Below are 27683 nucleotides of genomic sequence, written 5' to 3'. Positions count from 1 at the left end.
TCACCTAATGAGCTGGCGAATGATTGTACAATATGAGCGGTTTCAATTAATGACCGATAGTAACCTTTCCTGAACTCTCGCGATAGTACGAGGCGGAAGACATCGTTTTGGTACTATGTTGTACAGCTACTAGCGACAGTTTTGAACGACGGGATAGCGAACTGTTTCTTTTCATCGTAAACCGGGGAGCGGGACCTGCTTCTTGTTCGCCTTCGAACAAACTTTCGTTTTTATGTATCTGGTAGAGAAGTAAGTGTTTACATGTTGTGCAATTTTCAGTGTTTGCGTGAAGACTTCCAACGGGCGAAACACATCAGTTCGCCCGGAGGGTCATCGTCAGCGACGACACCCTCTGCTCCGATAGCGTCAGCCGTTTAGAAAATGACCGGAGAGAAGATCCGCTCCTTGCGCAAGGACCACAGGCCAAGCAAGGACGAGGATTTACTGGAACCAGACGAGGAGGCTGCTACCGGGACTTTCAGCGCCTCCAAGACAAACAACAAGAGCCGAGCAAGTAAAATATTCAGCAACCATAAGTTAAGCAAGTCGTCATCCACACAACAACAACAACAACAGAACCAACAGTCACAGATCAATGCTAACACCAACACGCTGTCATCATCGGAAGTTATCGATGACAACAACAAAAACCCTATTATCCGAACAGGGCTGGACTTTCCGGTCCACGAATGTGTCTTTAAAGGAGATGTCCGACGACTGTCTTCGCTCATACGGACTCAGAATATCGCCCAGAAAGACGTTCATGGTGAGTCTCTCATCTGTTTATCACAGTAGCCCCGAAGACAGATCCTAAAAAATGTAAAATGACCAGCCAACTTAAAGATCCAGTGAAGCTTAGTTTTCGCTAATAGGCCAACAGTCTCCATCAGCGATGCACCGAGGGAGTCTTCTCTACAAGGCCTGGATAACTAACGTTAATTTCTCTAACGAGGAATAGCTTGTCCACCCTGCAATTTCTCCAGTCCACTTCATTCGTGGCAGCATAACAGAAAGTGCTTCTACCAGAGGTGCCTGTGGCCTTTTGCTTTTTCAGCCTTTAAGCCTCAAGCTGTGAAACATATCAGTGATAATAAACAGTCGAATAAACGCTGAAGGATAAGATGGCCCACTAACTCTAGTTGATGTATCAGTGCATCCTGTGTGAAACTTTGGCAGTCCCAGACTGATGGCAGCTCTTTCACAGGGCAAAGTCTGCTCCAATAACACCACAATCTCCACAATAATTCCCTTGACTGACAAAAACATAAAGATGGTTTCATTCTGGTTTACGCGTAGAGACATGCATACGCGTAAAGATGTCTGTACTTGGGCTTAGTCTGAAGAGTGAAATGAGGTCCATATTCAAAGCTCTCATATAGCAAATGTAACAAAGGATTCAAATGCCCCTGGTATCTGTACTGTTTCAAGGTTGATATGACTCACTGGCATTTGTGTGTTTACTTCCACATTAGTTTAGTTTCTATTTGATACATGCTAAATCAGAACTGACAGGTTACTGGAATGGGATGTCTCCATTTCTGTTATCACCAATATACCACCATGATAAGAACAAAGAAGTGAAGCTTTATTGGGGGTATTTGCCCTATGGGTTGAGAGGAGGGGCCTCTGTGAATAATCCCACAGTTACTTCAGTTTGGGATCTAATGAATTTGGAGGCCAGGTCAACACTTTGAGCTGTTCTTCATGTTTTTTGAGTTGTCCCTAAAGCATTTGTATGTGTGTGTGTGTGTGTGTGTGTGTGTGTGTGTGTGTGTGTGTGTGTGTTTGTGTGTGTGTGTGTCTGTGTCAGGGGCTGTGCTATTGGGTGGGTGTGCCTGGTCTGGTCTAGGTGGGCGGTACATGTCTAAGTAACATCCACTTGAATGTGAAACATTCAGTACATAAAAGTACATGTAGCCTGCCATGGTAGGAGAAGACAGACTAGGCATGCACTTAGCCTATCATTTGCAATTTAGTGGATTCTTTCTCGTAAATTTAAACATTAACTGTGGGCAGAGGCTAGAGGCAAAGTGCTTGTCACAGTCACTTTGCTGTTATTGTCAAATGCAGTATTCAAATTCTGTTTTTTCCCCCCTTTCTTCAGGAAACACACCGTTGCATCTTGCCGTTATGATGGGACACAAAGGTGAGTAGCATTGAAACATTTTCTTCGGTGTCTGTCTGGATCAGCACCACCTAGCATTTGTCATAGATCACCACATTAGTCCCAGAAGGAAAGATGTTCATGCTTGGCTAAAGAGCTGGTTTTACTGATCTGAATCAGGGTTTAACAGGAAACATTTTTTTATATAGATCATATTTCATCAGTAGCCATTTAGATTAAGACAACATTGCAAGAAACAACATCTGCAAAAAAAATGGATAGTTCAAAGACTAATAATTTTAAGATGACAAGGATAATTCATGAATAGTTCAGATAAGACAACTTTCAGCTTCTGTAATCATCAATTATTCGTTTTCTGCCTATTCCTCTCACGTCGTAGAGGTTACTGACTTGTTAGTTTTTACTTACTCAGCTAAACTACATAGTTTGTTTCACTCAGATGCTACACCTCAATCACCATGTGTTTGTCACATTCCAGAATAACACTGAGTTCAAAGTGAAGGATGAATATGTCATAATGTATCAAGGCGTTACAGAAATCTTTACATGATTTTGTTATTTATTTATTTATTTTGCATTTCATTGAGCAGAATCAGGTGCATATAGCATGCACATCAAACTTACACAAAGGGACTCCAGAACGTACTTTTGAAAAATGTATCCACCATTTTTTCTTTATCTTGGAAGCACGCTCTTGGTGAACAGTGTTTTGGATATTGGTTTGCATGTATTGTACATTCCCATTTGTTTAGTGTCTCTCAGTGGAGCATGGGTTTCAATTGATTTCACATTCACAATGTTCAATTCCTGTCCCTGGAGCGAAGGCCCTGTCACTACTTATTGGTAATTCAGGCAGTGGATTGCTGAAGTGTAGTGGTGTATTGGACGCTGCAGAATTGATTGTGCTAATGAGGTTGCCTATCTCTTGCCTGAGCTGCTGCCCAGTCCTCCAGGGATGCTCAGGCTAGACAGGCTGAAGGCGTACAGCATGAGATCATTGTTTGGGTGTGGCTGCTCTGTTGGGATACAGAGGACAGCCTTCTTTGTGTATTACTTTGTGCATGTGCACATTTATTATTTACCAAGGCAGTAGTCAGTCAGGACAGGTAAATAATCCAGTGAAGAAAAGCCAAACCAGGGCCTGATGTGATAAAGATGCTTAGTGCTAGAGGTGTAAGAGAGTTTTTTCCTGAAATCTGTTTGCTGTCATGCTCACCCACAAGACAGAAAATAAAGACCACTGTTAAATGGTTGTGAATGACATTTGATATCTGGCTGCAAACATAATGGACAATAAATTGTCAAAGATACATGAGAGCTGCTCAAGTGAGCATCTGGCATTGGTGTGGCAGTCTGGCCGAATAAGTCTTCCTCAGAAATGGCACACAGTCATATTTTCTGAGGTATTTTCCTAAGTCTATGTCTCATTATGTATATTAACATTTAGTTTTGTGGAAATTTAAATGATTACATTATTTTAATTAATTAATTGATTAATAATTCATTATGCTTTAAATATCTGTTCAGTCTTGATCAGAGTTGAAGATGGGAGTTTTCAACAAGGCACTGTGTAGCTTTGGATTTGGCATCATACTCCAGCTCCAGCTCTCTGAGTTATATGAGACTTGAACATGATGTCAATACAGCTGCTGCACATATGCAATCAACCCAGCAACCCACAGGGAGACTTACTTATTAATACTTGACAATGAATTTGACCCCAGTCTACATGGCTAATGTTGCTTCACCACTTTTGTTGTTGCATCACAGTAAACTGCAGGTATGTGTAAGAGCTTAAACCTCGTAATAACATCTTACTGTTTTTGTTAGATGTGATCACTTACTTCATGAGGTGTCACAGATGGTGTTACTTCACCAATTGCAGCAAACCAGAGATAAGTACTTAACCTGGATTTGAAAGTATAACAAAATGTCTGGAGGTTCAAGTTCACCAAACCTTTTATACAGTGAATGCGTTACCAGTGGAGCAGCTACATGTCTTTATCGGAAAGCCTGCATTATGACTCTGACGTAGCTTTCACAGAGTTGTGTTAACCTGCATGGCTGTGTAGGTAATGTAAACATATCAGTAATGGTCTGATTCTATCAATAATGGCAGGTACTTTCAGTGATTTTCCCAGAAGACAAGGTGTTTAACATGACCCCTGTACATAGAAAAACAGCGGTACAGAAACCATGTGTTCATGTATTATGTTGGCTCAAATATGCCAAACTCAGAGCAGATGCTACCAGGTGTGCAGCCCAGGACACATGGTCTGGCTGCTTTCTTCATACTTATGCAACTTCTGTTATCAGCTGCCCCAGACTAGAACCCAGTCAAAGGTTAGGCTACTGCATAAACCGTGTTAGTGTTTGTGTGATGCCCTCTACAGCTGCATTTCTGCTGCCATCACAGCTTCTTTAATTGATTAAAGCATGCAATAGGAGTAGTCCAGGTCAGCTTTTGAACAGTGGTCAGCACTTAATGTCCAGATTATGTTGAGCAGAATTGGTCAGAAATTTAACTGTGAAAGACATTCAGACTTAATAATCCAAGACTGTGTGAACATATGATTTCCCAACACCCTGTCTTTGTCCATTTTGGCCGTCATGCCATGCTTCCATCTTGATTTCGGCTGTACATTACACCAATGGCGTAAAGGAGAATAGAGCCTAACCAGTTTGGTCACAACTGTCACACCATGCCCTTTTATTTCTCTCTAACTATATTCTTGGGATAGTCACACTTGTCTTTGTTGTGTGGATAATATGTTTAATGAGGAATAGTTTCAAAATGTAGTCCTCTCTTTCATTACGAATGTATGAGACCCTGGCCTCCTTCTCATTAATAAATCATAGTGAGTATGCAGATAGTTGATGTAGCATTGTTGTGTTATACTCTCTTTTCAAAAGACTGCAGCTATTATTTCTGGTTGAATACATGGGTTTTGGAATTGTTTTCATACTTTTGTTATGCAGGTTAACAAGTCTAAACATGAGAACAGTCACTACTAGTTTGAATTTGTTCACATGACTCATTGGGTTTACTCAAAAGCTTGTTGTGAAAAATGGGCTGCCTTGAGAACGTCTGTGTTGCTTCTGCCAGCCTAAATGATTACTTAACCTCGTCAAAAAACAATAATAGGAGCCCATTCAAGTGAAAGCCCTATATGTCCACTCGGCAGCAGACAGTTAGCAGCTGCACAGCCTGCTTTTTGCATTCGTGTGGTTTCTTGCTCACAGGACTGTGACTGCTTCGGCCCCGGTGCTGAGACAGAGCTGTACAGACGCCAGACGCTGTGTAATGAATGATGTCATGACAAAACTAACAGCTGAGCCGGAACAACAGGCTTCATTTTTGGCTGCCAATAATTTGTTGACAAGCTGCCCAAAGAGTGGAGGGATTTTGGCCTGATCTTGTCACAAAAAAGTGACAAGGCTCTTTGGCTGTTTCCCAGGTGGTGGAATACAAGCACAGCTCTGAGTCTACAGTACTAGTAGATGTCTTTTTGTAAGGTTTGCCACTTTATTCCTCACATCTCACATCATCTATCGGCTCTATAGCAATATAGACTCTGAAGGACAGTACTGAGTCTTCTGTAGCTGTAGATCCCATATGGCTTGTTGATTAATGGGCCAGCTGTCATCCCAATCCTATACACAGTTGGTCCCTCTGTAACACCAGGATTACTTAATCCCTCATTTGATGCTATAGCGAATGTCTCCGGTCTTTGCATTGAATATGAATTTTTCTGCAAAGTGGCCACAAACATTAATGGCAAACCTTCTGATTAAACTGAAACATACTAAAATGTTTGACTAGGAGTAGGCAGTAAAGCTGTGTCAGTGATATAACTGTAGCTCTCTTTTTTCGCAAGCTGTTTAACCTGCGGAAAACAGGTTTGAACACGAAGCCAAACCTGAACACAAGCTTTTATGTGCATAGTGTCACCATGGCAACATCAAAGATGGTTTGGCAAGAAGCTTACAGGAAATGTTGGACGTTGTTAAATTCAAGAGGAAATAACGAATTTTCTTTTCAAACATATGTAGGCTGATCAAGAAAACACATTTTCTGTCTTGCATATCTTGACATATTTTGTTCAGTACAGTGCAGTGCAGATATCATCTCTGAGGCTCCATTGATGTTTTGGTCTGATCAGAAAATCCCTGTTTCCAGAATCCCTGTTTTTATTTACCACAGCATGTCTTTCAGATCTGAAAGCAGCAAAATAGCCCCAGATAATCACACTACAACCAGACGATTTTACTGTTGCTATGATGTTCTTGAAATGCAGTGTTACTTTTAGGCTTACACTTAGACTTTAATGATCCACCAGGGAAATTACTTTGTCACCATAACTTTGTTGCACATAAAAGGAAACACTCATAAAACCACAAGAAAGATAAATAAAATAAGATAAAATAAAATGAGATTAAATAAAATGAGCAGTGTTATTAAAACATTTACAGAATTAGCATTATGAAAATAAACCGATGTAGTTGTCAAGAAAGTGTCCAAGGTGATGTGGATGTTTGGTTAGTTGCTTAGCAAAAGTGGTGTGGATCTTGTCGTCATGGTGTTCCTCATCAATGCTATTTCCTTATCGGCTGAGGGAGGGATGTAAATTCAAACGGAGTGTGTCTACCCATCGAGTCCCGAAGCCGGACACAAACGTATTGTGGTTCTATGAACTAGGTCTCCAAAGCACCTCTCACGACACACTCCTTCTAGGTCCCATCAAGCGCACACAGTCCATTGATACCGCTGCCGAATACCTCACGTTCCCCGTGAGTACAGATGGCACCGCCGACCCAAAACTCCTTCTCCACTCCACCACCCCCAACTCCAGCCTGGCATCCAAAGCACTTCTTCTAAAGTTTAGTGGGAATCTCAGGCCTCACTGCGGGCAGCTCAAGGGACAGTGCTAACAGTGCTAGCAGCCAATAGCAGGAACACACCAACAGACACAACGGCCGCTCCGCCGAATTCGAAGTTGGTCGGCCAGCCACTCCTGGGAAGGTTCATTACTGGAGTCCTTTTCCAGTGACAGATCTCAATTACTTTCTTTTAATTTATTCCTGAATTTCTTTGGATCTTGGCATAGTCTACTTCACTTTGTGATTTCTTGATTGAGAACAGGTGTGGAAGTAATCAGGCCTGGGTGTGACTAGTGAAATTGAACTCGGGTGTGATAAACCAGTTAAGTTATGTTTAAACAGGGGAGGCAAACAGTTTTTCACACAGCGCTGTATAGGTTTGAATTGTGTTTTTCCTTAATAATAAAAGCCTTGACTTAAAAAGTGCATTTGCGTTTGCTAATGTTATATTTGTCTTATAATAAAATTTATTTGATGATCTGTAACATCTAGTTTTGACAAACATACCAAACAATAAGAATAAAAAGGGGGTCAACACCTAACTGTGGGATCAGTTCACTTGTGTTTTTGGTCTATGCTTATGTTTTCTCTTTTTGTTATTGAGTGCTGATTTACCCGCCTACTGTCCTTCTTGCAGAGTGTGCCCATCTGCTGCTGGCCCACAATGCACCAGTGAAGGTGAAAAACGCTCAGGGATGGAGTCCCCTTGCTGAGGCCATTAGCTACGGAGACCGACAGATGAGTAAGTGTTTGTGATTGTCTGATTGGCTCTGCTTGGTTATCCCCTAAAACATATATTCAGAAACGCTGAATGGGGAAAGAGTTTTGATCAAGATACACGACGCCGGCCTGCCTCCTTTGTTGAGTGGTTGAGTGAGTGAGTGAGTGAGTGAGTGAGTGAGTGAGTGAGTGAGTGAGTGAGTGAGTGAGTGAGAGTGAGAGAGAGAGAGAGAGAGAGAGAGAGAGTGAGAGAGAGAGAGAGAGAGAGAGAGAACATTCCAGCAAGCCCTCTGGCTTTTGTGCTGCAATGAAAGGCAATTCATTTGATATTTCTCTCACTCCTTTTCAGCTGATTATACTCAAGTCCGTGTTTTGCCCAGTTTCCACCAACAGTTCATAGTGGCTACAGTTTTGTCTGGAAATGTTGAGAGTATTTTCTATTATTTCACTATTAATGGCATAAAGGCTTTCTACTACATTGACATGCAAATAACAATCTCACTAATAGGTGCATTTCATTGGTTTGTTATTTTGGTCATGGGAACAGGAAGGCTCGAGGTTTTGTTCTTTGTGGTGGAGCTTCGTAGCAGTACTAAAATACTGTATATGACTATGTAAGGTTATTTTCGAACAGTACAACACTGCAGCAAAACTACAACCAGGCTGTTGAGACTTTTAATAAGCTGATATTGACATGTTACAAGTACTGAACTGACACTTTCACATGTGAGATACAAAAGGGTAAACATTGCAAACTGATAACATTTAAAAATCAACATTATTTTGTATTGGTCTTTGTTCTGCAGAAACCTCAAAGTTCCTAATGTCATCTCCTCAATGCACAATTGAATATGCAAATAGTGGTATTATCAGTCGCATAAAAAAATGTATATGGGCTTTTACCAAATGGTAACACTATAAAGATTGTAATTGCCTTTCTAGGTCCTTTTTACTTAGATATGTACCATATTTTCCAGACTATAGAGCGCACCTCAATATAAGCCGCACCCACAAAGTTTTTTTAAAAAAATGGAAATGTGCATATATAAGCTGCACCGGGCTATACGCTGCTGATATCTACTGAACTGATTAGTTTAACTGAACATAACATAACTGATCAGTTTCCGAACGGTGTCTGTATAAAAGTAAAAGTGCTGATCAAACAAAACAGAAAAGTTACTGATTGGTTTATTCATCATCCTCCTGCGCACTGAAAACACTGAAGTCATCTTCTTCAGTGTCGGACTTGAACAGCCTCAGAAGAGCTTCGTCACATACCTTTTCTGTGTCTATGTCAGTGTCGCTGTCATCTCGGGGTAAAGCTGGCTGAAAATGATGCTTTTCGCATATGGCCAGTTTTTGTGAAGGATTTATCACAAAAAAAAAAAAAAAATCACAAAAAAGCCACATCTTTGCATAAGCCGCATGGTTCAAAGCATGGGAAAAAAGTAGTGGCTTATAGCGGAAAATACGGTACACTTTTTAGTCCTGCAAATAGGCTCAACCACTAGGCATCATCATTGAGTTTTACTTTAAGTGCCTCTTATGACTGCCTCCCCTAATAAACTCTAATGCTACTTACCCTACAAGGGGATAGAAGTGTCTTTATTGACTGAATCCTCTAATGAACTCTGGTGATATTTTACCTTACCATTGACCTGTCGTCACCTCAACTATGCAGACCAATTAGCCACTGCAAGATAGCAGTGTCTTTCACCGACAATAAAGAACTACCAGCAATAAAAGGCAACGGGCAACTGGCAAATTTTCTAAACAATCTGTTCTGCCATCGATTCAACATGCTGACATGGACACACTGGCCAAACATAAGCCACAGGTGCTCATTGGTGGCCTGACTTTGCAAAATGACAGGCCATCAGCTTGATGTCATATGGCTCATAAAGACATTGCTCTCTTCTAAAATAGAATAGAATGCCCTTTATTGTCATCACAAGTATGTGCAAAATAGTACGAAGAAGGTACTACAAGATATACAAGATATTTACAAGATATACAGCTAAGGTTAAGAAAATAATACTAAATAATATTGAAAATATACAAAATTATAAAATAAAATATATATTGTTTTATTGTAGCAGTGGAAAAAGTGTAGCAGCATTGGTAAAGTGTAAAAGTGTAAACATGTATTGCACAAGGTTTTTATAGTAGCAGCATTAATCCTTATTTAAAAATGCTGTTCATTTATTGCTACCACTTATTAATGGTATGAGACGTCCGCACTTGGACTTTGGACTGGAGTTTGTAGGCAAGCTCGCTGGTGTCTGCGCCAGTCTGTGCCTTTTACTTTTACTTATGTTTACTTATGCCCAGGGGACCAAAGCTGTCCTCATGAGCTCAGATCTGCACTATGGTGCCGTCGGGGGAAACCAGCGGTCCCAAGGTGTTCAGGCCATTTGATGTGACAGGCATTTCAGATTCTGACCTCGGCATCAGTTATAGCAGGAATCTTCCTCAATGTTGCACAGACAAAGTGGCACTTATGAAGTTGCCGTGTGGCAGAGTCTGATGACGTGTGGTAAAACAAGTGGTTGTCAATAATGAAATTGGAACAATACTTCTGAAGGCTGGTCTAAAATATCTACAAAATATCATTAATGCGTGACTGTCTTGACAGTTAAAACTAAATTCAGCTTGAACTTTGTCGTGTGGCAAGAAAAATCCAAGAATGAAACTTAAACACGGCAATAGACGGGCAACAAAAACGTTGAGTTAAAAGTAAAAAATATCACGAAGACAAAGACAAACTGGGAAAGAACAGAACTACAAGAGAACTGAAAAAGAAGTGAGCTGAGAAGAAGTAGAAAAGAACTGAGCTAAGACAGAAAGAGAACTGAGCTAAGACTGGCCAGATACTAGTTTATCACACCACTTCTTTCCGGGGCGTGTCCCTTTGTTGCGAAACTTGTCTTTGCGCCTTTACTTTGATATACGTATCAGTGCTTTCATTTCAAGAGCATTAAATAATGGTTGTACTTCTCACAATGTTAAACTCAGAATTAAAATAAAACACATGAAATCAAACATCATGTCGGCATGAAAACGCATTATCAGAAACATTCATTGATTTCTGCGACTTTCCTCAACATCCTAACTCATACAATTAAATAATAATAGTAAGCTACACTAACTAATATCAAGAAGAAGGACAGGTAGATTATATTCGGTCTACGCTAACCAGTCTTGCTTGGTAGAAAATAAACATTAAAATTTTTTCTTCTCTTTTTTTTTGAAAAATGCGCCTCAAAGAGTGACTGCATGTCGCCAGTAGCTCCTTGATGTTAACCCTTTTAGGTTAATCTTAGTGTGTTAATGGTTGTTTTTTGTCGGTGCCGTCTGTCCTCATGGAGAACGTGAGGTCTTTGGCAGCAGGATCGATGGACTGCGTGCACTTGATGGGACCCAGAGGGATCGTCTCATGAGAAGTGCTTTGGAGACCTGGTTCATAGGACCACAGTATGTCTGTGCCCGGCTTTAGGACTCTACGGGTTGACACACTGTGATGTCGTTTACATCTTTCCCTCAGTATCAAGGAAACACCATGCGATGATACGATCCATGCCACTGTTGCTATGCAACTGTCCAAACAACCACATCACCGTGGACACTGTTTTGCCAACTACTTTTGTATATTTGTTTATAATGCTAACTGTTTATTTTGCTAGATAATACTTATTTTTATTTTATTTTAATTTAATGTAATTTTTTTATATAATTCTATTGTAAGGCTTAGAAAGATGATCAAAACATGGTTTTGACACAGATCACGAGCTGAGTGTAGAGTAAACATTGGTTACAAGTGTACATTTCACAGTGTCTTGTTCTAGTTCAAGAGAGGTGCTGCAGTTCTGATATATTTACAACATTTATCTCGCCAGATGATCTGTGACGCTGAGAAGTCTGGTCTTCTTATCTGTGGGGTACCTGAATGTGGATTACCACATCATGAGAATATTCTTAAAGGCGAAATAATTACTGGTTCTTGGCATTAGGAATGTGCTTTAAAGTTTGTTGTATGGCTTTGTTTTTAATGGGCTCAGAAATCTGCAAAGGAAACAAAACAATCCTGTCCATTATGGACTGTCCAGAGGAGACCTCCCCCTCCTGTTGGGTCAGGGGAGAAATCCGATGTTCTCCTACACTGAGAACAGATTAACATTATTTTCATCCACTTCTAGAGGTCTGTCTTTCAGTATTATTAAATCCTCGTTACTATTTTAAGCAAAACTTGCAATAGATGTGATTATTCAACAAAAAATCCCAACTTGGTGTGGTTGCTGTGTTTTTTTAGGCTACAGGTTTGTAACTAAACTCCATGGATATCAGCCCACGTTTCTTTCGACCTCATGTATTTGTCTGTCACTTAAAACTTTTCCATTTTAACAAAGAGACAAAATATGGCCCAGAAATAGATGTTGTTCAGTAAGAGCTATTTCTGTCCTAAATTGCTCACACAGCTTCTGTCAGCATCAGGAGCTTGTTTAAAGACTGTCTCAGTCATCTTGGTGTTTACTAGACAGAGAGCTGCTTTTCCATGTGGGTATGAGACAGTAATGGTCTCAGTAGCTTGAATAAACAACAGGATTTGACCAGGACTGTTTACTGAACTGTGAATGAAAAAAAATAAGTCTAGTTGAGTCTTTCATAGGTTTTGGATTTTGATTGTTTTCATACAGTTCTTTGAGTATATGAGAGTATATGCCTACTGAGATTGAGAGAGTAAAACTGAGGCATTTATTTGGATGTTGTGACCCAGAAACCCAACAAATGACACTAACCTGAGTCTTGTATCACGAAGCAGGATAATGGATTTAGCAGGTAACTCCAGGGTTAACCCTGGGTTTCTGGTATCATGAATCTGGATTCATTCTTATTGAGGTACGTTACCATGGTAACTTACTCTGAACGGCAAACCTGCTTCGGGTCAGGGTAACTTTCAGGATTTATCTGAATCCGATACAAGGCTCCACCCACCAGCCAATCAGCTGTTTGGGAAAGAATCACGTGCCCTTTCATTGAAGACCCGATTGAGATTGAAGCCCAAATCGTGAGAAGAGCGTTACAGCGTGAACGCATCTTCCAGGAGATCACCACACAAAGAAGAGTATATTTTAGCCATTTGCCCCCGCTAAGCTCAAACACAGCTCAAAATCAGGATAATTTCATTCAGGCAACAACTTGATGTATTGATATGATGTAATTGTGGCATCAGCTTCCAGCTTTATTGTAGCCCATGTAACATTATGGAATTAAGAAACCCAACTCCATAGATGAAATGATGTTGTGCTTGGTTTGTCCCACGTTCTTTTTACTCTATCTGGCTACATCTGGGGGAATGACACTAATTGTCATACACGCAATTCATCTATGCTGCACAGTGATTGGGATTCATGGCTGCGTTAAATGTCAATTAATTGAGCCATTGATGTGTAATTTGCGCATTTATGTAATCTGCAATCCTTTGCTATGCCATTTGGCGTCTCTTCAATGTAGCCACAGTGTTAGAGTTTTCGAGATTTCGTAGTGAGTTTTACTTTTTCTTCTTCATATTTGAGGAGAATCAGTCTTTGCTCATTTTTTCTGGTGGATCATTGCTCATGATTGTGATTGGTCTGCTGCCTTGGAACCGGTCCTTTATACATGCCCGTTCAACGATTCACAACAAGACAAACCTGGGTTAAGTTACCGAGTTGATAACCAGTGTCTTGATACCACTTATCCAGATTGTCATTGTTGTGGATAGAATCAGCTGGATAAGTTGGAGTAACCCGAGGTAAGTTGAGTTTGCTTCATGATACAGGCCTCTGCTTGCTTAATATACTTTTGGGGTTATGTGAAGTATGAGAAAGGGATCTGTGGTAATATTTTAAGGTCATAGTGTTGTAACAAATCACAGGGCAAGGCAATATTTGATTTAGTTCACGTTTAATGAGCTTATCTATGTTTAGCCAGTGAGAAAGACGTAAAAATGGATATTGTTTTAAATGTATGTTGTTGCTTAGTCCACTACATACATTTTCATAGCTTTCATATTTCAATCGCCGACAAACCAATATACAACTTTATTGAAAGAAAATGACTAATCTTCCATTTGGGCTAAATTGACATTTTTTGTAATTATTCTTCAGACATTAAAACCTCTTCATGCTGCATTAATTGAGCAGCTTAAAACATTAATTTAATATTCACATAGACCTGTTTGCAACTGCCTGCCAGTTCCAGTGTCAGTATTAACTGTGTCCAGATTCACAGAGACATGTCAGCAGCAGTTGTCCAGTTAGATCAGGGGACTAATTGTTAAATGGCAGCAGTTTGTTGTGATGTAAAGGCAAAGTTGTCAAGTCTCCTTTTATTAGTGTGTGAGGTATAACTACTCGGATCACTCACCTAATTAAAGTCTGGAAAGTGTCCTGATCAGAGTCTAGGTGAATTAGTGCCAGCATGGAGAGTCAGTTTGGTTTAAGGTTGTACATAGATGACAGTGTCGTTTTCTCAGCCTTGTGTTGGCTGGGTGGTCTGTGGCCAGATGGTGAGATTATATTCCTTTCCTTGTCCTGCTGAGAGGCGGCAAGGATCAGGAGGAGCCCAGTCCAAAGCTTGCCCACACTCATTAGGCAACCAGGCCACAAAGACACCCTCATCTTGTAGCTGTGTCTGTTGGTGTGTGTGGTGTCATGTGTAAAATACGTGCGTGAACTCTCATTTGGCCTACTTTTACCAGCGCTCACTCTGTCCCATCTGTGCTGCTAGTTAGGGAGCACTAGGTAGACAATATGAAAAACATGTTTATGTTGACTCAGGAGGTAGTGGGGCTAATATTTATGCCATATGTCCACTGTTGCTTTTAGTCCTTAAAAAATGTAGGCTGGTCGGGTTGTCACAGGCCAACCACTATCCTTCTTTATAACTGTTTCCATGCGTTTATAGTGGTGGCTCAGTCATGTTGTCATCTATTCCCCTCCTGGCTTCATCAAAGCACCACAATTATGTTAACGAGCCGCTGATGCTCTCACTGCCCAATAAATGGCAAATAACACTTCAGTTAAAAAAAAAGATCCACACCCAAATACCAAGCATTTATTTAAGAGTCTGTTTTATATTGAATAAATAAGCCACTAGCGGGATAAAGAGCTATGAAGACCCATTAATGTGACCCATCGCGGTTAAAAGTCTTCCGAGAACATGCCTCTCTCCCAGGTCATTAAGGATGGCATAAGCGCAGCTCATTAACAGGCTGCTTCATATCTGCAAGACTTGTTCCCTTTGAACTTCCTGGAACGTTTTGATCCCTGCAGACAATGCATAAGGATTGGTTATAGGATGCTAGGAGCCTTCTCCATATATGCTGGCTCCAGGAAGTTAGATTATCTCTATGCACTTTAGCTCTTTTCATTGTTGGCAGGATTTGCATGGAGATACTGTCATAAATTACTGTGGCTCAGTAGATAGGGCAGGTTGTCCACGAACTGAAGGGATAGCGTTCCCGGGAGTGTGCCATATGCCAAAGTGTCCTTGAGCAAGACACTGAATCCAGTGCAACTGTGTGAGTGAATGGGTGGATGTGTCTCTGACTGTAAAAGTGCTTTGAGTACCTTTGAGTAGGTAGAAATGCACTATATAAATGCAAGACCATTTACCATTTACCATAAATAATAGGTTTGACTTTAAGTATGTTCTTAAGGGCATACATACCATGGTTGGTACATTAGAATCTGCTTGCAGTGTCACAGATGCACAGTGGATGTATTTTCCTCCATAATGGTGACAGTGACACATTTATACTGCAATAATTGTGGCCCTCTTAAATATAAATGTCATATTTTAGTCACATTTTAGCTGGTTACATGGATATAGAATTGTACAGTAAAAGTATCTATCATACACCACATCTTCTTGAAACAAAATAAAACACTGCCGACCCTCCCAAAAAAATCCATGAAAGTGGATTGTAGTGCTTTTCAGAGCAGAGGGAGGTTTGGCCCTTTAAATAAAAAGATTGGTAAGTAAATTCTGACCTAACTTATAACAATTAATAACAGCCTGGACCTCAGGCCATGTGAGGAAAAACATATACATTAATTGGCATCTTATACCTTTTAATAATTTTCTTAGTGTGGAAAAGGGAACCTTGAGCCAGCATTTTTCCACACTGTATAAAGCTTCCCTTCATCTCTCTTCCCCCTCTTTCTCTTCACAGTCACAGCACTGCTGAGGAAGCTGAAGCAACAATCTAGGGAGAGTGTGGAGGACAAGAGGCCCAAACTGCTGAAAGCCCTCAAAGAGGTATGTAGGTCCTTTTCTGCTATGATTGTAACCTGTTATTTTGTTACTTGGATTCTTCATCCTCTGTTTGTGTCCCTCTAAAGTCCAAGATGACTAATGTTCCGTGTCCTTTGCACTTGCCTTTTAATGTCTCTAACCCCTCTCTTCTCTTCTTCTACTTCTCCTTCTGCTCTGCACATTCCCCAGGGTTTGATATAATAATTGCAAAGAGAGTTAGATTTGTCATCAAATTAGTGTCATCACAACTAAGCAGAGCTAGGAGGGACACATAAATGAAGCTAAATGAAACCTTAAGACCCATTTATGGTACTGCGGGACATAGAAAGTGTAACCTGCATAGCCTACGCCAGTGCGAGCCATTTATACTTGTGCCCTCGCCTGGCTCGTCCTGTAAAATAACCACTCAAACACTAGTCAGCGTGAGTCTTTTGCACATCCTTTACGTTCCACTTCGTGCTTTTCTTTCAACAATATCAACTCAAACTTTTGCCAAAAATGTATCTCCAAACCTCCTCAGTTAACCTTTCCTCCCGAAATGTAAGCAGCTGGAAATACTTAAGCGGAAACAAGCTACTACTAGGCAGACCAATAACAGGTCTTGAAGTATGCGTCGCTGTGACGTGTAGTTATGTTTCTGGGGAGGTGCATGTCAGCTATGCCGTTAAGGTCTAGGCTATTGCCATAGCTACGGCCTCACATTGACCCTGCCTTTTACTCTGCTCTTGTGTGACTGTGTGCTATGACACGCACACCCGAAAACATGTAACTACTGGGATTTAAAATGATCCCTCTGCTATTTTGGTCTGCCTAACTATAAACATTTAGTCATGCGAACGACGACGTATACATTTTTCAGAGCGACTGCAAAAGAGCCCGTTTGACTTCTTTTGTTTGTTTGTTGTTACTAAACATGAAGTCATGGAGGTCAAATTGTAGCTGCAGTCATCCAGAGATTTTACTTTGAGTGCAGCACCACCACCCCCACATGAGAGTTGAGGAGGAAGTAAGCAGATGAGCAATCTGTGTGTGTTTTAATAATGTTTAAAGAGGTCATGACACCTTTCCTAGCCTCTCATCTTACTGTAAATGCTGTAATGCCTTTAGTCACTTGATTGCAAACTTAAGCCCACGTTTTACATGACATGATGAGATCCTTCCCAGGCGAAGAGATGGATTTTTTGCCATCATTATCTCTCAGGGATTATAAAGCTCTGGGAACTGATGATCGGCAGGTGTGATTAGTTATGGACAGACATGGAGGCTCATGCTTAATCAAGTCCACGTCAAGTCGAAGGCATTTCCATTTCTTTTGTGCAGTGATGCCTCCTTTAATTTGTATATTTTTGTCTTACCTCACAGTAAATGCTTATTTTGCTACTATTAGAAAATAAACCTGGGGACATTCTTTATTTTTGTTATAGTCACTAAATCTCTTCAAAAACCATCCATAACCTACAAGTATTGTAACAATAGAGCTCTGTTATTGTTCCGAAATACACTGCTGCACTACGTGACTTGACCATTCATTATGAAGACTATGGGCGGTGTCTATTTTAAGTCAAGCTCAAATTCACTATCCCGGAACTGTAAATACTTAGTAGATCAGTAGCTCTTATATTCAGATATAAATATCTGAATATAAGAAATTGCTGAGCCTTTTTCCTTTTCCATTTTCTGTAGTGAAGTGAAGTATTGAGAAAAAAAGTAACTCTAACTCTAGCTAACTTGTATGGTTTGGACTTTTTATGTGATTTTTGATATTAATACAACATTTTAATTAAGAGATATGCATCCACTCTTTCACTTGTGTCATTGATAGCTTGGAGACTTTTACTTGGAGCTTCACTGGGACTTCCAGAGTTGGGGTGAGTTACTGTCGGCTGTGACATAATCCATATTAGAAATTAGCCATGTGCTGGTTGCACACCAGCAAAAAGAAATTGTTTAGGGTTACCTTATACGATCATGCTAGTACCAGCATTACATTTGTTCTTACTCTACACACTATCTGTAATATAGATAGAGGATAATGTGTTGCAGTACACAAAATGTATCCACTGGAACTGGTGAATCAGCATGTGCTTAGTCTGCACAACAGCAGCTCCAGAGTGTGAGCCAGGACTGACTTCTCTGCATTCACTGTATCTCTGTGAGTTATTAACAAAGTAGGCGAGATTATGTCATGCACCCATGATAAGTTTGCATAGCAGTGTATTTGTAGATGCTGTAACGGTAATTGTGACAATCATCAGGAAATGCAGGAAATGCAATTTGTATGTTGTAGAGAGCTGAAAATTTATGTGCATTGGATTATGTTTAAACCAACACAATCCCATGGGTCTGTGCTTGCATGAAATAGATTTTTGCTTTGTGCGCCTGCCGGCCCATTTAGGCTAAATGAGGCACCCTACTGGGTTTAAAGAGACTCCTAATTTTTACATTTTGAATCTTGAATCCTTTTTTTTTTTTTTTTTTTTTTAAATCAATGCAGAGCTTCACTGAATTGTTTTGGACTGTTAAAGCACCTTTACAGTTCAAGCACAGTTTCTTGCCTTGACCTGCTGTGATTTATTAAATATTTAGCTACAGAGCTATGTTATTGCTGGTATATAGCACTCTTGTCTACTGGGTCATATGCTCCTGAAGCTTCGAAATGGATGACGGTCTTAATTTTTAAGTGAGCTGTCTAAAATTAGGCACTTCCGAGACACTGTATGTGTCCTTACTGTATCTGTTCATGTTGCAGTGCCTTTGCTCTCCAGAATCCTGCCTTCGGATGCATGCAAGATCTACAAGCAAGGTATCAACATAAGGCAAGTGTTATTCATGTAGAGTTTGGGTGTGTGGAGACACAGAAAGACATTTGTAAAGATACCTTGTAGCAGAAGACAATTAGTGTTTTTGCATAAAAAGTAAACAAGAACACTACCCTATGGACATCTCATCAAATGGGTAGCTACTAGGTAGCTATTCATGAAACTTACTTATTTTATTTATTTACTTGTCATTCGTCAACTTAGTTTTGTTAAGTAGACTCTGAAAACAGTGCCTGCAGTTGGAGGAAGCTGAAAAAGTGCCTCTGTGTGCAGATATGTTGCTTCTGTGTTTCAATTTAAATTAGAGCCCCACAAATGAGGAGTTACTGTATAGTCTATTGTGCTGACTAGCGGGCTCACAAAGAGCATCAGCAGAAATTTGTCACACTGTGACACACGCAAACACACAGTCACAACAGTGTATCCAAAGTGAGACTTCACATTGCTGTGCTTCATTGCCCTGTGGGAAAATAAACTAACATCATGCAGCATTTAACAGCTTTAGCTTAAGCTCCTGAAGCAAGTACACATGCATTAACCTGGATTTTTCATAGGGTTATATGTATGACAAAACAGACCGTCCCTTTATCCAGCACATGCACACATACTTTTTTAAATAGGTATCATAACATATTATCTATTCTATTTGGAGACTGTACTGAGTTCATAAAATAGTGTGTTTGTGTCTCTGTGCAGTTAATAAGTGAGGTAACCTTGATGTGGAGCCTGTTATTATTCTCTAAAACTGCTCCTGGCTGTCTCATTTAGTATTCAAAAAGCTCTCTTATTTTTCGAGAGTTCCTAGGGAGAAAAAAAAATCTGATCTAGTCGTGTGAAAGGAAAAAAAAAACAGTCATTTACATTCCAGTGCTTAAAGCGTGTCAGGCATGACATACCTATCCGTAGCACCTACCGTTTTGTGGGCTTCATAAGCACATCAGTTATCCTCTTCGTTCTCATGCTTCATTCCAGGGCTACCCACTTTGACAAGACAAAAAAAAGAATATGAAATGTGATGCTTGTCTCCCAGGGCAGTGATTAGCGTACATATGGCCTCTGAAGCTTTAGAGAAGAGTTGCTTTTCTATTGACTATGGTGTAAGCACAAGTAAACCATATCCCAGTATCACCACTTTCTGTCTCATTTTTCTGCCGTCTCGTGCAACATTTTCACCATAATTTTGTCTTTGTATGTTTATAACTTGTAGATTGGATACGACCCTGATAGATTTTACGGACATGAAGTGTCAGCGTGGTGACCTCAGTTTCATCTTCAACGGCAATGCCATCCCCTCAGAGTCTTTCGTTGTGCTGGACAATGAACAGAAAGTCTACCAGCGGATACACCACGAGGTGTGTGAGACCCTTGCCACTAAGTCTGTGATGTCAAAAAGGGTTGCATTTATGCATTGTGCTTTTGACATCGTTACTGGCTTAATAGTAGTGACAATGGAGGGTATTGAATGATGGTGCCGCTAGAGTAAATACTCCTCGGCCTCTTTTCTGGTAATCGTGAATTATGAATGTTACATATTTCTTATGCCCAAGTAGAAACCGGAGGACACAACAAGACGGAAGGTCAGGGTGGTGTTATACAGTAATGCACCAACATTTTAGTGCAACCTAGTTTTTAAAATCTAGCATTTAACCTCCAAGTGTTGTAGGAACCTGAAGACACCAAAGTGATTTGTTGGAGGAAGAAATTAAATTGACAAATGACTAAATTTATCCTTTCAGCCATGATTTGGATTCCACATCACTTATATTTGGGAAATATTTTTCTCCAAAATGACTGTAACAGTATGTAGGTTAACACCACAGAGAATCTGCACACTCAGTGCTTTAGTAGAAGTGCCTAGAGCTCTATTATTTCACCTGTCTTTTGTGATTTTTCAGCCTGTAATGGTTGGCGCTAAACATAAAAATGAGGAGGCACCTTCAGTTATACTGTGCAATGAGCCATGTTAATGCCTTTCAGGTCCATGTTAATGCCTGTTTCCTGTATTCTCTATAGGAGTCTGAGATGGAGACTGAAGAGGAAGTGGACATTTTGATGAGCAGCGATGTTTACTCCGCTACTCTCTCCACCAAGTCCATCACTTTCTCCAGGGCGCAGACTGGCTGGCTGTTCAGAGAAGACAAGACAGTTAGTGTCACTTGTTATAACGTAGCATTATTACTACCAACATGTCAGCGGTGGATCATAGGTTTCTGTCTATCCATGGACATTTTGGAATTTTGAGTGGTGTGTTCCAGATGGAGAGAGTTGTGAATTTGATTAGTTCTTTGGAGGAAGCAGGAAACAGAAATTCAACTTTATACATGAATCATAGATAGATCAATATGTTACATAACATTGATGGCAAATATAATTTTAGCTAAAATTGTGGTGTTCTGGATATGCTATTATTTCTTATTAGACTTCACAAAGAAAGATATCCATCCACTTAGTCTTAATTTTACTTTACTGTAAATGCAAATTTGCCATCTTTCTGTCCCATTCTGGCTGTTAAACATGACATTTCAGGATGCAATCTGTGAATTTCTTCAAATTTGACACATTTGGGCAAATGACTAGATTTTGTCCTTCAAGAATGCATGTGGTAAATTTTGTGCATGTGGTATGAAGAATTAATTCTTCATACATTTATTATGAGTCAGTACTTTAGATGCTGTATTTATAGTTTTCCTGTCAATTTTATGTGTTGTTTTGTTATCTACTTATTTGAACCTTCTTCTGATACAGTATGACTCCAGTTAAGGGACTGTAGCTCTGCTATTTTGTACTGTAGACTCCTGCCTTTTTCCTGATCACAGTTTCTCACTACATCTACCACGCTGGGCAGGAAGGATTGTTAATAAATCATAGGAGAAACAGTGATAAACCCCAGGAAGTAGCCACAGGTGATAGGCTCAAGGTCAAAAACAACACAGACAGGTTGGGGGGGGGCAGTCAGTGAATAAGATATGACGGTATTGCTTTCAGCTCTCTTGACCCTTTGTACTTTTGTATTTAAAGGGGAAATTGGTGACTTGGCAGGGGGGCCTTATCTTTTCTGTTTCTTCTATCTCCAGGAGCGTGTGGGAAACTTTCTGGCAGATTTCTACTCTGTGAATGGCTTAGTGCTAGAGTCCAGGAAGAGACGAGAGCATCTAAGCGAGGAGGACATCTTGAGAAACAAAGCCATCATGGAGAGCCTGAGCAAAGGAGGGAACATCATAGAGCAGAACTTTGAGGTTAGTCAGGTGTCATTGACTCAGTGATGCTGTAAGTAGGACAGTCATTACGTTGAAGGCTCCTACACCATTACATCTCCAACACCCTTTCACATATTTCTACTGTAGACCTCAACATTGGTCATTTGACCTTACATGAGAGTCACTATGACTAATGTCCTCCCACTGTGCTGCGCTGTACCTGTACCTGAAAAGTGTGTCCTGTGTTACAGACCAGATCAGTGTGACTCCTTTAATGTTCTAAATTTTAAGTATTTATGTAGGAGTTATTAAGAAGTTGTTTGTTTGTGTTTTAAAATCTAACCTCCACCAGCAGCTTACCTTTCTGTAATTCATAAATTCACTTCTTATTTATAATAAACAATAAATGTCTGTGCTTCTTGTTTTATGAGTGGAACAGTGTACAAGTTGTAGCTAGTTGTCACAGGAGCAGTGTTTAACCAAATAAGTGATATGAGGCGTTCAGTCTTTCCAGTTCTTCTGTTTGAGCTATTTGTGATACAGGTTCTACATGTTTAATGCAGTTATTGACATATATCTATCTGTGCTGACACATTCTCATTTACAGATTAAGTTACATAGTGAGTCAGTCACACCTGGCTGAACATGTGTTGCATTGTTTTTAGACGACTTTTTAGTCATTTAGTGTGACCTATCAGTCAACTTCATGAATTCTGACTGCTGCCATGTAAATGGATACAAAGGTACACATTTAATTACCGTGTGAATCACTGTCGAGAACCAGTTACATGCTCCATTAATAAACATCATGTTGCCTTACACCTGCAGCGTAACCACCACTCCAGTCCTGAAACTGTTCTCTCTCGCTGGAACCTCGGGGTAGGGCTCTAATCTCTCTGACAAAATAAACCTTCACGACTGCACCACCCCTACAAAGATAAATCCTGTAAAAACAGCATGGATTTCCTGACAGACTGTGTCAAGCATGGTTTATTAAAAAACATTCTGTCTGGACCCCCACTGGTGTTTTTTTATTTGTTGCAAATAAAAAGACAAAAACCCCTATGCCCACCATGTATAAATTGGAATTCCAACGCTGCCACCTAGTGGGGAAATTTGCAGCACTGCACCTCATTCACCCACTATTCCCTCACTACAGTATGTTCCAGAGTTTGCTTAGCAAGCCCTTGTCTAAGCACTGAGCATAAAGCGAGTCACACAGTGAAGACAAAGGCTCTTCATCACTGCCTTTTACTGAACACTTGTTTTTTGTGGGCTCCCCTTGTTCTGTGTTAGTCTTTGTCCCATCACAGTGTCCCCTGTTGTGGGTCAGTCCTTTCATACAGATGTGAATTACTACTTAGCCATGTCTAAAGTGGAACAGCTGTGTTTTAAGTGTTGATATGGTGGAAAATGATGGATGGGAAGTTGGTGAGATGAGCAGTTGCTGTGACGTAGTTGTGTTTACTACAGTGAGAGAGATCAGGTCAGACTGTGGACACAGTCAAACATGGAGGGCCTTTAAACAGGGCTTGACACCATTTGTTTACATGGATGAAGGCTAAAACCCCTGGTGCCATGGTATGATGGGGAGGGTGGGACTTGCATACCAACAGATCAGGATCTCCATAGCCAACAACACAGCAGACCTAATACGCAGTGTGTCAGCGAACACTTAACAAAGCTACAAAACACCAAAACACTTCTGTGATGACTGCAGTGTAGCTTTAAAACTCAAACTCGCACCGCAAGTTTGAGTTTGAGTTGAGCTTGGCAAAGTCAGGTGTCTCGTCATCTTTTCCACATTAGTCTGCCCTAGATGTTAACCAAAGCTTACAAAAGAGGGGTCAGCTGGTGCCACTTTTTAAAACCAGTTTTTAAAACCTGAACAGGAGAAAAGTCAATTTTCCAAGCAGGTGCCAGTTCCAGCTCAGGGTCAGAACCAACAGAACATTCAAGCTTTTAATAATCTGACACTGGAGAAAAAAAAAATTCTCAGGGAACTTATTTCAGTGTGATTAAGCAGTTCATGTTTTTGTCGAGCTGTTTTGAAGAGAATTCACTGTGCTTCATGAAATGGCCCAGCATATGGATCTGATTGAATACAGCAGCTGAACATAAACAACACATTTCAGACTGACATTTGAAGACCATACAATATGTTGTATTATGTCTGTTTTTGTTCAAACAGTTCATTTACTCTATGAGCCACATATTAAAGTCAAGCCAGTTAGAGCTGATTTGGTGTAATTTTATTATGCAGCCTATGGTATTGTGTTCATGATGTATTTATTGAGAAACCATACTAGGTACTTTATTGGTACCATGACGGTTACATAAAGGAAAGTAAAAATATGTGTGTTTCAAAGTATACACTCTAAATGTGGTGTCTATAATTGTTCATATTTCAGTGTTCAACATTTCCATGTCACTGTGGAAAGAACAGGGACAATGATGTTCAGAACGTTAACTATATTAAGGCATACACTGGGCAACAGTGCCAGGTGTCTGGTATTTGTCCCTCACAGATGTTGAGTGTTATATTAGCTGCATTCAGTGTGAGGTTGCACAGGCCAGACATCACTGTGGTGCATCGGGGCCCTCTAGTGGAGGGTATATTGATCTGTTTTATATTCAATTTGTTCTGTTTTCAGCCAGCAAGGAGGCAGTCTCTAACTCCACCTTCCCCCAACACTATATCCTGGGAAGAATACATCTCTGCTGACAATGGAAAGTAGGTGTCTGAAAAAGATTTCTACTATTAAAAGGAAGTAATGTCATTTGTTTATTGTTTGTGAATAAAGCACCAAAATCAAAATGATAACATCTGATATCTGTCATGAATATGTGGTATGATGAAATAATAAATATTAATTAATATTAAATAATATTCCCACTGTCTGCTGTTGTTCTCTCTTCAGAGCTCCCCATCTAGGAAGAGAGCTGGTCTGCAAAGAGAGCAAGAAAAACTTTAAAGCCACAATAGCTATGAGTCAGGACTTCCCTCTGGGCATTGAATCGTGAGTCTTCACTTTAAGTGCCCCTCTAGACACTAGGCAAAAAAGATGTCTTACTTGTTGACTTGGCTTGTCTGTAAACATGTGTTGGTTTCACCCTCAGGTTATTGAACGTTCTGGAGGTGATTGCACCCTTCAAGCACTTTAATAAACTCAGGGAGTTTGTTCAGATGAAGCTCCCCCCTGGCTTTCCAGTCAAACTTGGTAAGCAGAGTTTTATATGGGGGAAACGTTTTCAGTTCATCATTTATTTGATATTTTATATTTAATCTGGAAGGTTGAATTAGATCTGAAACGTGTGTCTCACTGCCTCCCTGCAGACATCCCCGTGTTTCCTACGATCACAGCCACGGTGACGTTTCAGGAGTTTCGCTACGATGAGTTTGATGAATCCATTTTTACCATTCCCAGCGATTATAAAGAAGACCCAAGCCGCTTCCCTGACCTTTAACCTCACACGCTGGACTTTCAGCTGCAAATGAGAAAAAAGACAGCTTTATGCTCCAATGCATACAGTATGTATTTAAACAAAACTAAACAGTGGTGATCCCCCTTACTCAAACCTGAAAGAAGACAGCAACAGGACCCCCAGACACACGGAGAGGTCGCCAGCTCCTCGCAGTAACAAAGTGTTTGGAGATATAGTGTTGCAAGAAGTGCTGTTAAGAGTTGGATCATCTCAGCACTGAAAGGGCATTGAAGTTAAAATGAGTGGCAACAGAACAGATGAGTATTCTGTGTATGGTAACCAGTTCAGACAATGCTTTGTATTAAAGTGTGTAAGTAATGTTTATAAAGGGACTGTCTTAAACTGACCTGTAGTAAAAGCACTGATATTACTGTTTAAGACGCTAGAGAGGAATTCCATTCAAAATTACACCCACTTGCCAGTATATTAGGTACACCAGTGAAAAGAATGCGGTTTAGTATTATAGCCCTACACTAACCCCCCCCCCTGTCATGTTTGTTGTAATGTTTATATCAAAAAGTGTTTAAAAGATGTAGCTGGACTTGAGTTTGAGTTTATAGAAGACGTTTCGCCACTCATCTGAGTAGCTTCTGCAGTTCTGTTGTAATGTTCATTTTATGCTGAAATAGTGTACGAAAGGTGGCAATTAAACAGTGCGATCATTTCAGAGGATGTAATTTGTGGCACTGTTTAACTAAATGAGTTGTGTCGGTACATAACAGAGTTCAAGCGTACTACAAACCACAGCCTCCAAAATGAAAACACGGTTGAATCTCAGCTCTTTATTAATTTAAACTTGTGCCGAATGCCATAAAAATTCTAAAGCAAAGCTTTATGCAGGGTTGTAATATTAGAATGCATTTATTTTCACTGGTGTGCTTGATGAACTGACAAGTGTGCATCATTTTTACTTTATTTTCCTACTAGACAAAAAAATTTCAAGGTGCAAAATATGTAATTTTAATTATGTGATAGTCCATTGAAGGTAAAGTCAAAGAAGACTCTTTTAAATATATCAGACCTTAATATCTGCAAAAAAGTTTAGTCCTTCTGTAGGTCAGACACTTAAAAATTATTTTGTGTTAAATTTCCACTCGAACTCTGCACAAAATTGTGTGAGTGTGTTCAACAGTGACTTTCAATGACAGGCACGGAGTAGCATCATCTTTTGGACACTGTTTAGATCCACTACAGCTACTTTCGGTTGACTTCATAGACACTTATTTTGTGATCCTGAACCTTCAAATCATTGAGACATTGCTAGTAGTGCTGCACATTTTTATGGTACCACATCTCTTTGTATGCTAACCAAGCCTTTTTTTTCTTATGTCACCTTATAAATTATACAGTCCTGCTAAAAGTTGAAGAGTAGAGGGATGAGCAAGTACAACACTCATGCTATTTTTACACATACCAGGTCTCTCCCCTCCACCGTATGTGAATCATGTTTAATCATCATGTTTTATTTACTTATTTTCTTTTACCTTTTTTTTATTCCTTTGTACTGATGTTTCAGGCAGGAAGAGGTGTGTATTTTTTATGTAGCATAATTTGAGTCAATTTCAGAGTTTATTGGTTTGTAAATGGTGGAAGTTGCTTTTTTGTACGTGTGTTGTTTTGAAGTAGAAGAGAAAAGAATCTCATGTGATTTTTGCCTCCATGATAAAACCATGAACCTCCTCCAGATGTGCAGAACCAGTAATCATTTCAGCTGTGTGAAAAGCACAAAGCACCAGGGAGAATTCAGTCCCTAAAAGCCAGGGTGTGGTTAAGATACATGTTAACAGGTGTCACGTCTCTTGATGCTGCTGACACAAACAGTTCCTGCAGATTCAGGTGTTAATATAGTACCAGTAGTAGTTGTTCCTAACATGCACATTATATCCATATTCAGTATCATAACCAAATAGTTTCATTTCTCACATGACATTCCTTACTGGTAGGTGTTAGCAGCAAGTGGAAGTGTGCCTCCTCACTGACTTCATGCTATCCATTTGATTTGTTGCTCCTTGACTTCAGCTGCCTGGACTTTACCCGTTTTCTGTAGGACATTATTCATCCATCTTCATGGTAGTTGGACAGCAAAAAGGCCTGTTGTATAAGTCTAAGACACTATTTTCATATAAAATGTACTAAAATAAAAATCCACATATCTAA

General features: G+C 40.0%; 1 protein-coding gene across 1 annotated transcript; it reads left to right on the top strand.

The window, feature by feature from the left end:
• The first annotated feature begins 98 nt into the window (after window positions 1–98).
• Window positions 99–27683, top strand: LOC125009751 (ankyrin repeat domain-containing protein 13C). Its single transcript, XM_047587927.1, has 13 exons — window positions 99–766; window positions 2105–2146; window positions 7644–7748; window positions 15942–16027; window positions 17847–17892; window positions 18774–18840; window positions 20051–20195; window positions 20857–20988; window positions 21918–22079; window positions 24695–24774; window positions 24962–25060; window positions 25161–25261; window positions 25378–27683. The coding sequence occupies exons 1-13, from the start codon at window positions 382–384 to the stop codon at window positions 25506–25508; spliced, it is 1581 nt and encodes a 526-aa protein (XP_047443883.1). The 5' UTR covers window positions 99–381; the 3' UTR covers window positions 25509–27683.

Source organism: Mugil cephalus, chromosome 6 (assembly GCF_022458985.1).
Source record: "Mugil cephalus isolate CIBA_MC_2020 chromosome 6, CIBA_Mcephalus_1.1, whole genome shotgun sequence".
Taxonomy (NCBI): Eukaryota; Metazoa; Chordata; class Actinopteri; order Mugiliformes; family Mugilidae; genus Mugil; species Mugil cephalus.
Note: the sequence above shows the minus strand (reverse complement) of the source record. Positions and strands in the feature narration are given on the sequence as shown.

Excerpts from the sequence above, each read along its gene's own strand:
- LOC125009751 (XM_047587927.1), top strand. The coding sequence starts at position 382 with ATGACCGGAGAGAAGATCCGCTCCTTGCGCAAGGACCACAGGCCAAGC. Across the intron at positions 7,749-15,941 it reads CTACGGAGACCGACAGATGA|TCACAGCACTGCTGAGGAAG; the intron begins GTAAGTGTTTGT and ends TTCTCTTCACAG. Across the intron at positions 25,061-25,160 it reads TTCCCTCTGGGCATTGAATC|GTTATTGAACGTTCTGGAGG; the intron begins GTGAGTCTTCAC and ends TTTCACCCTCAG.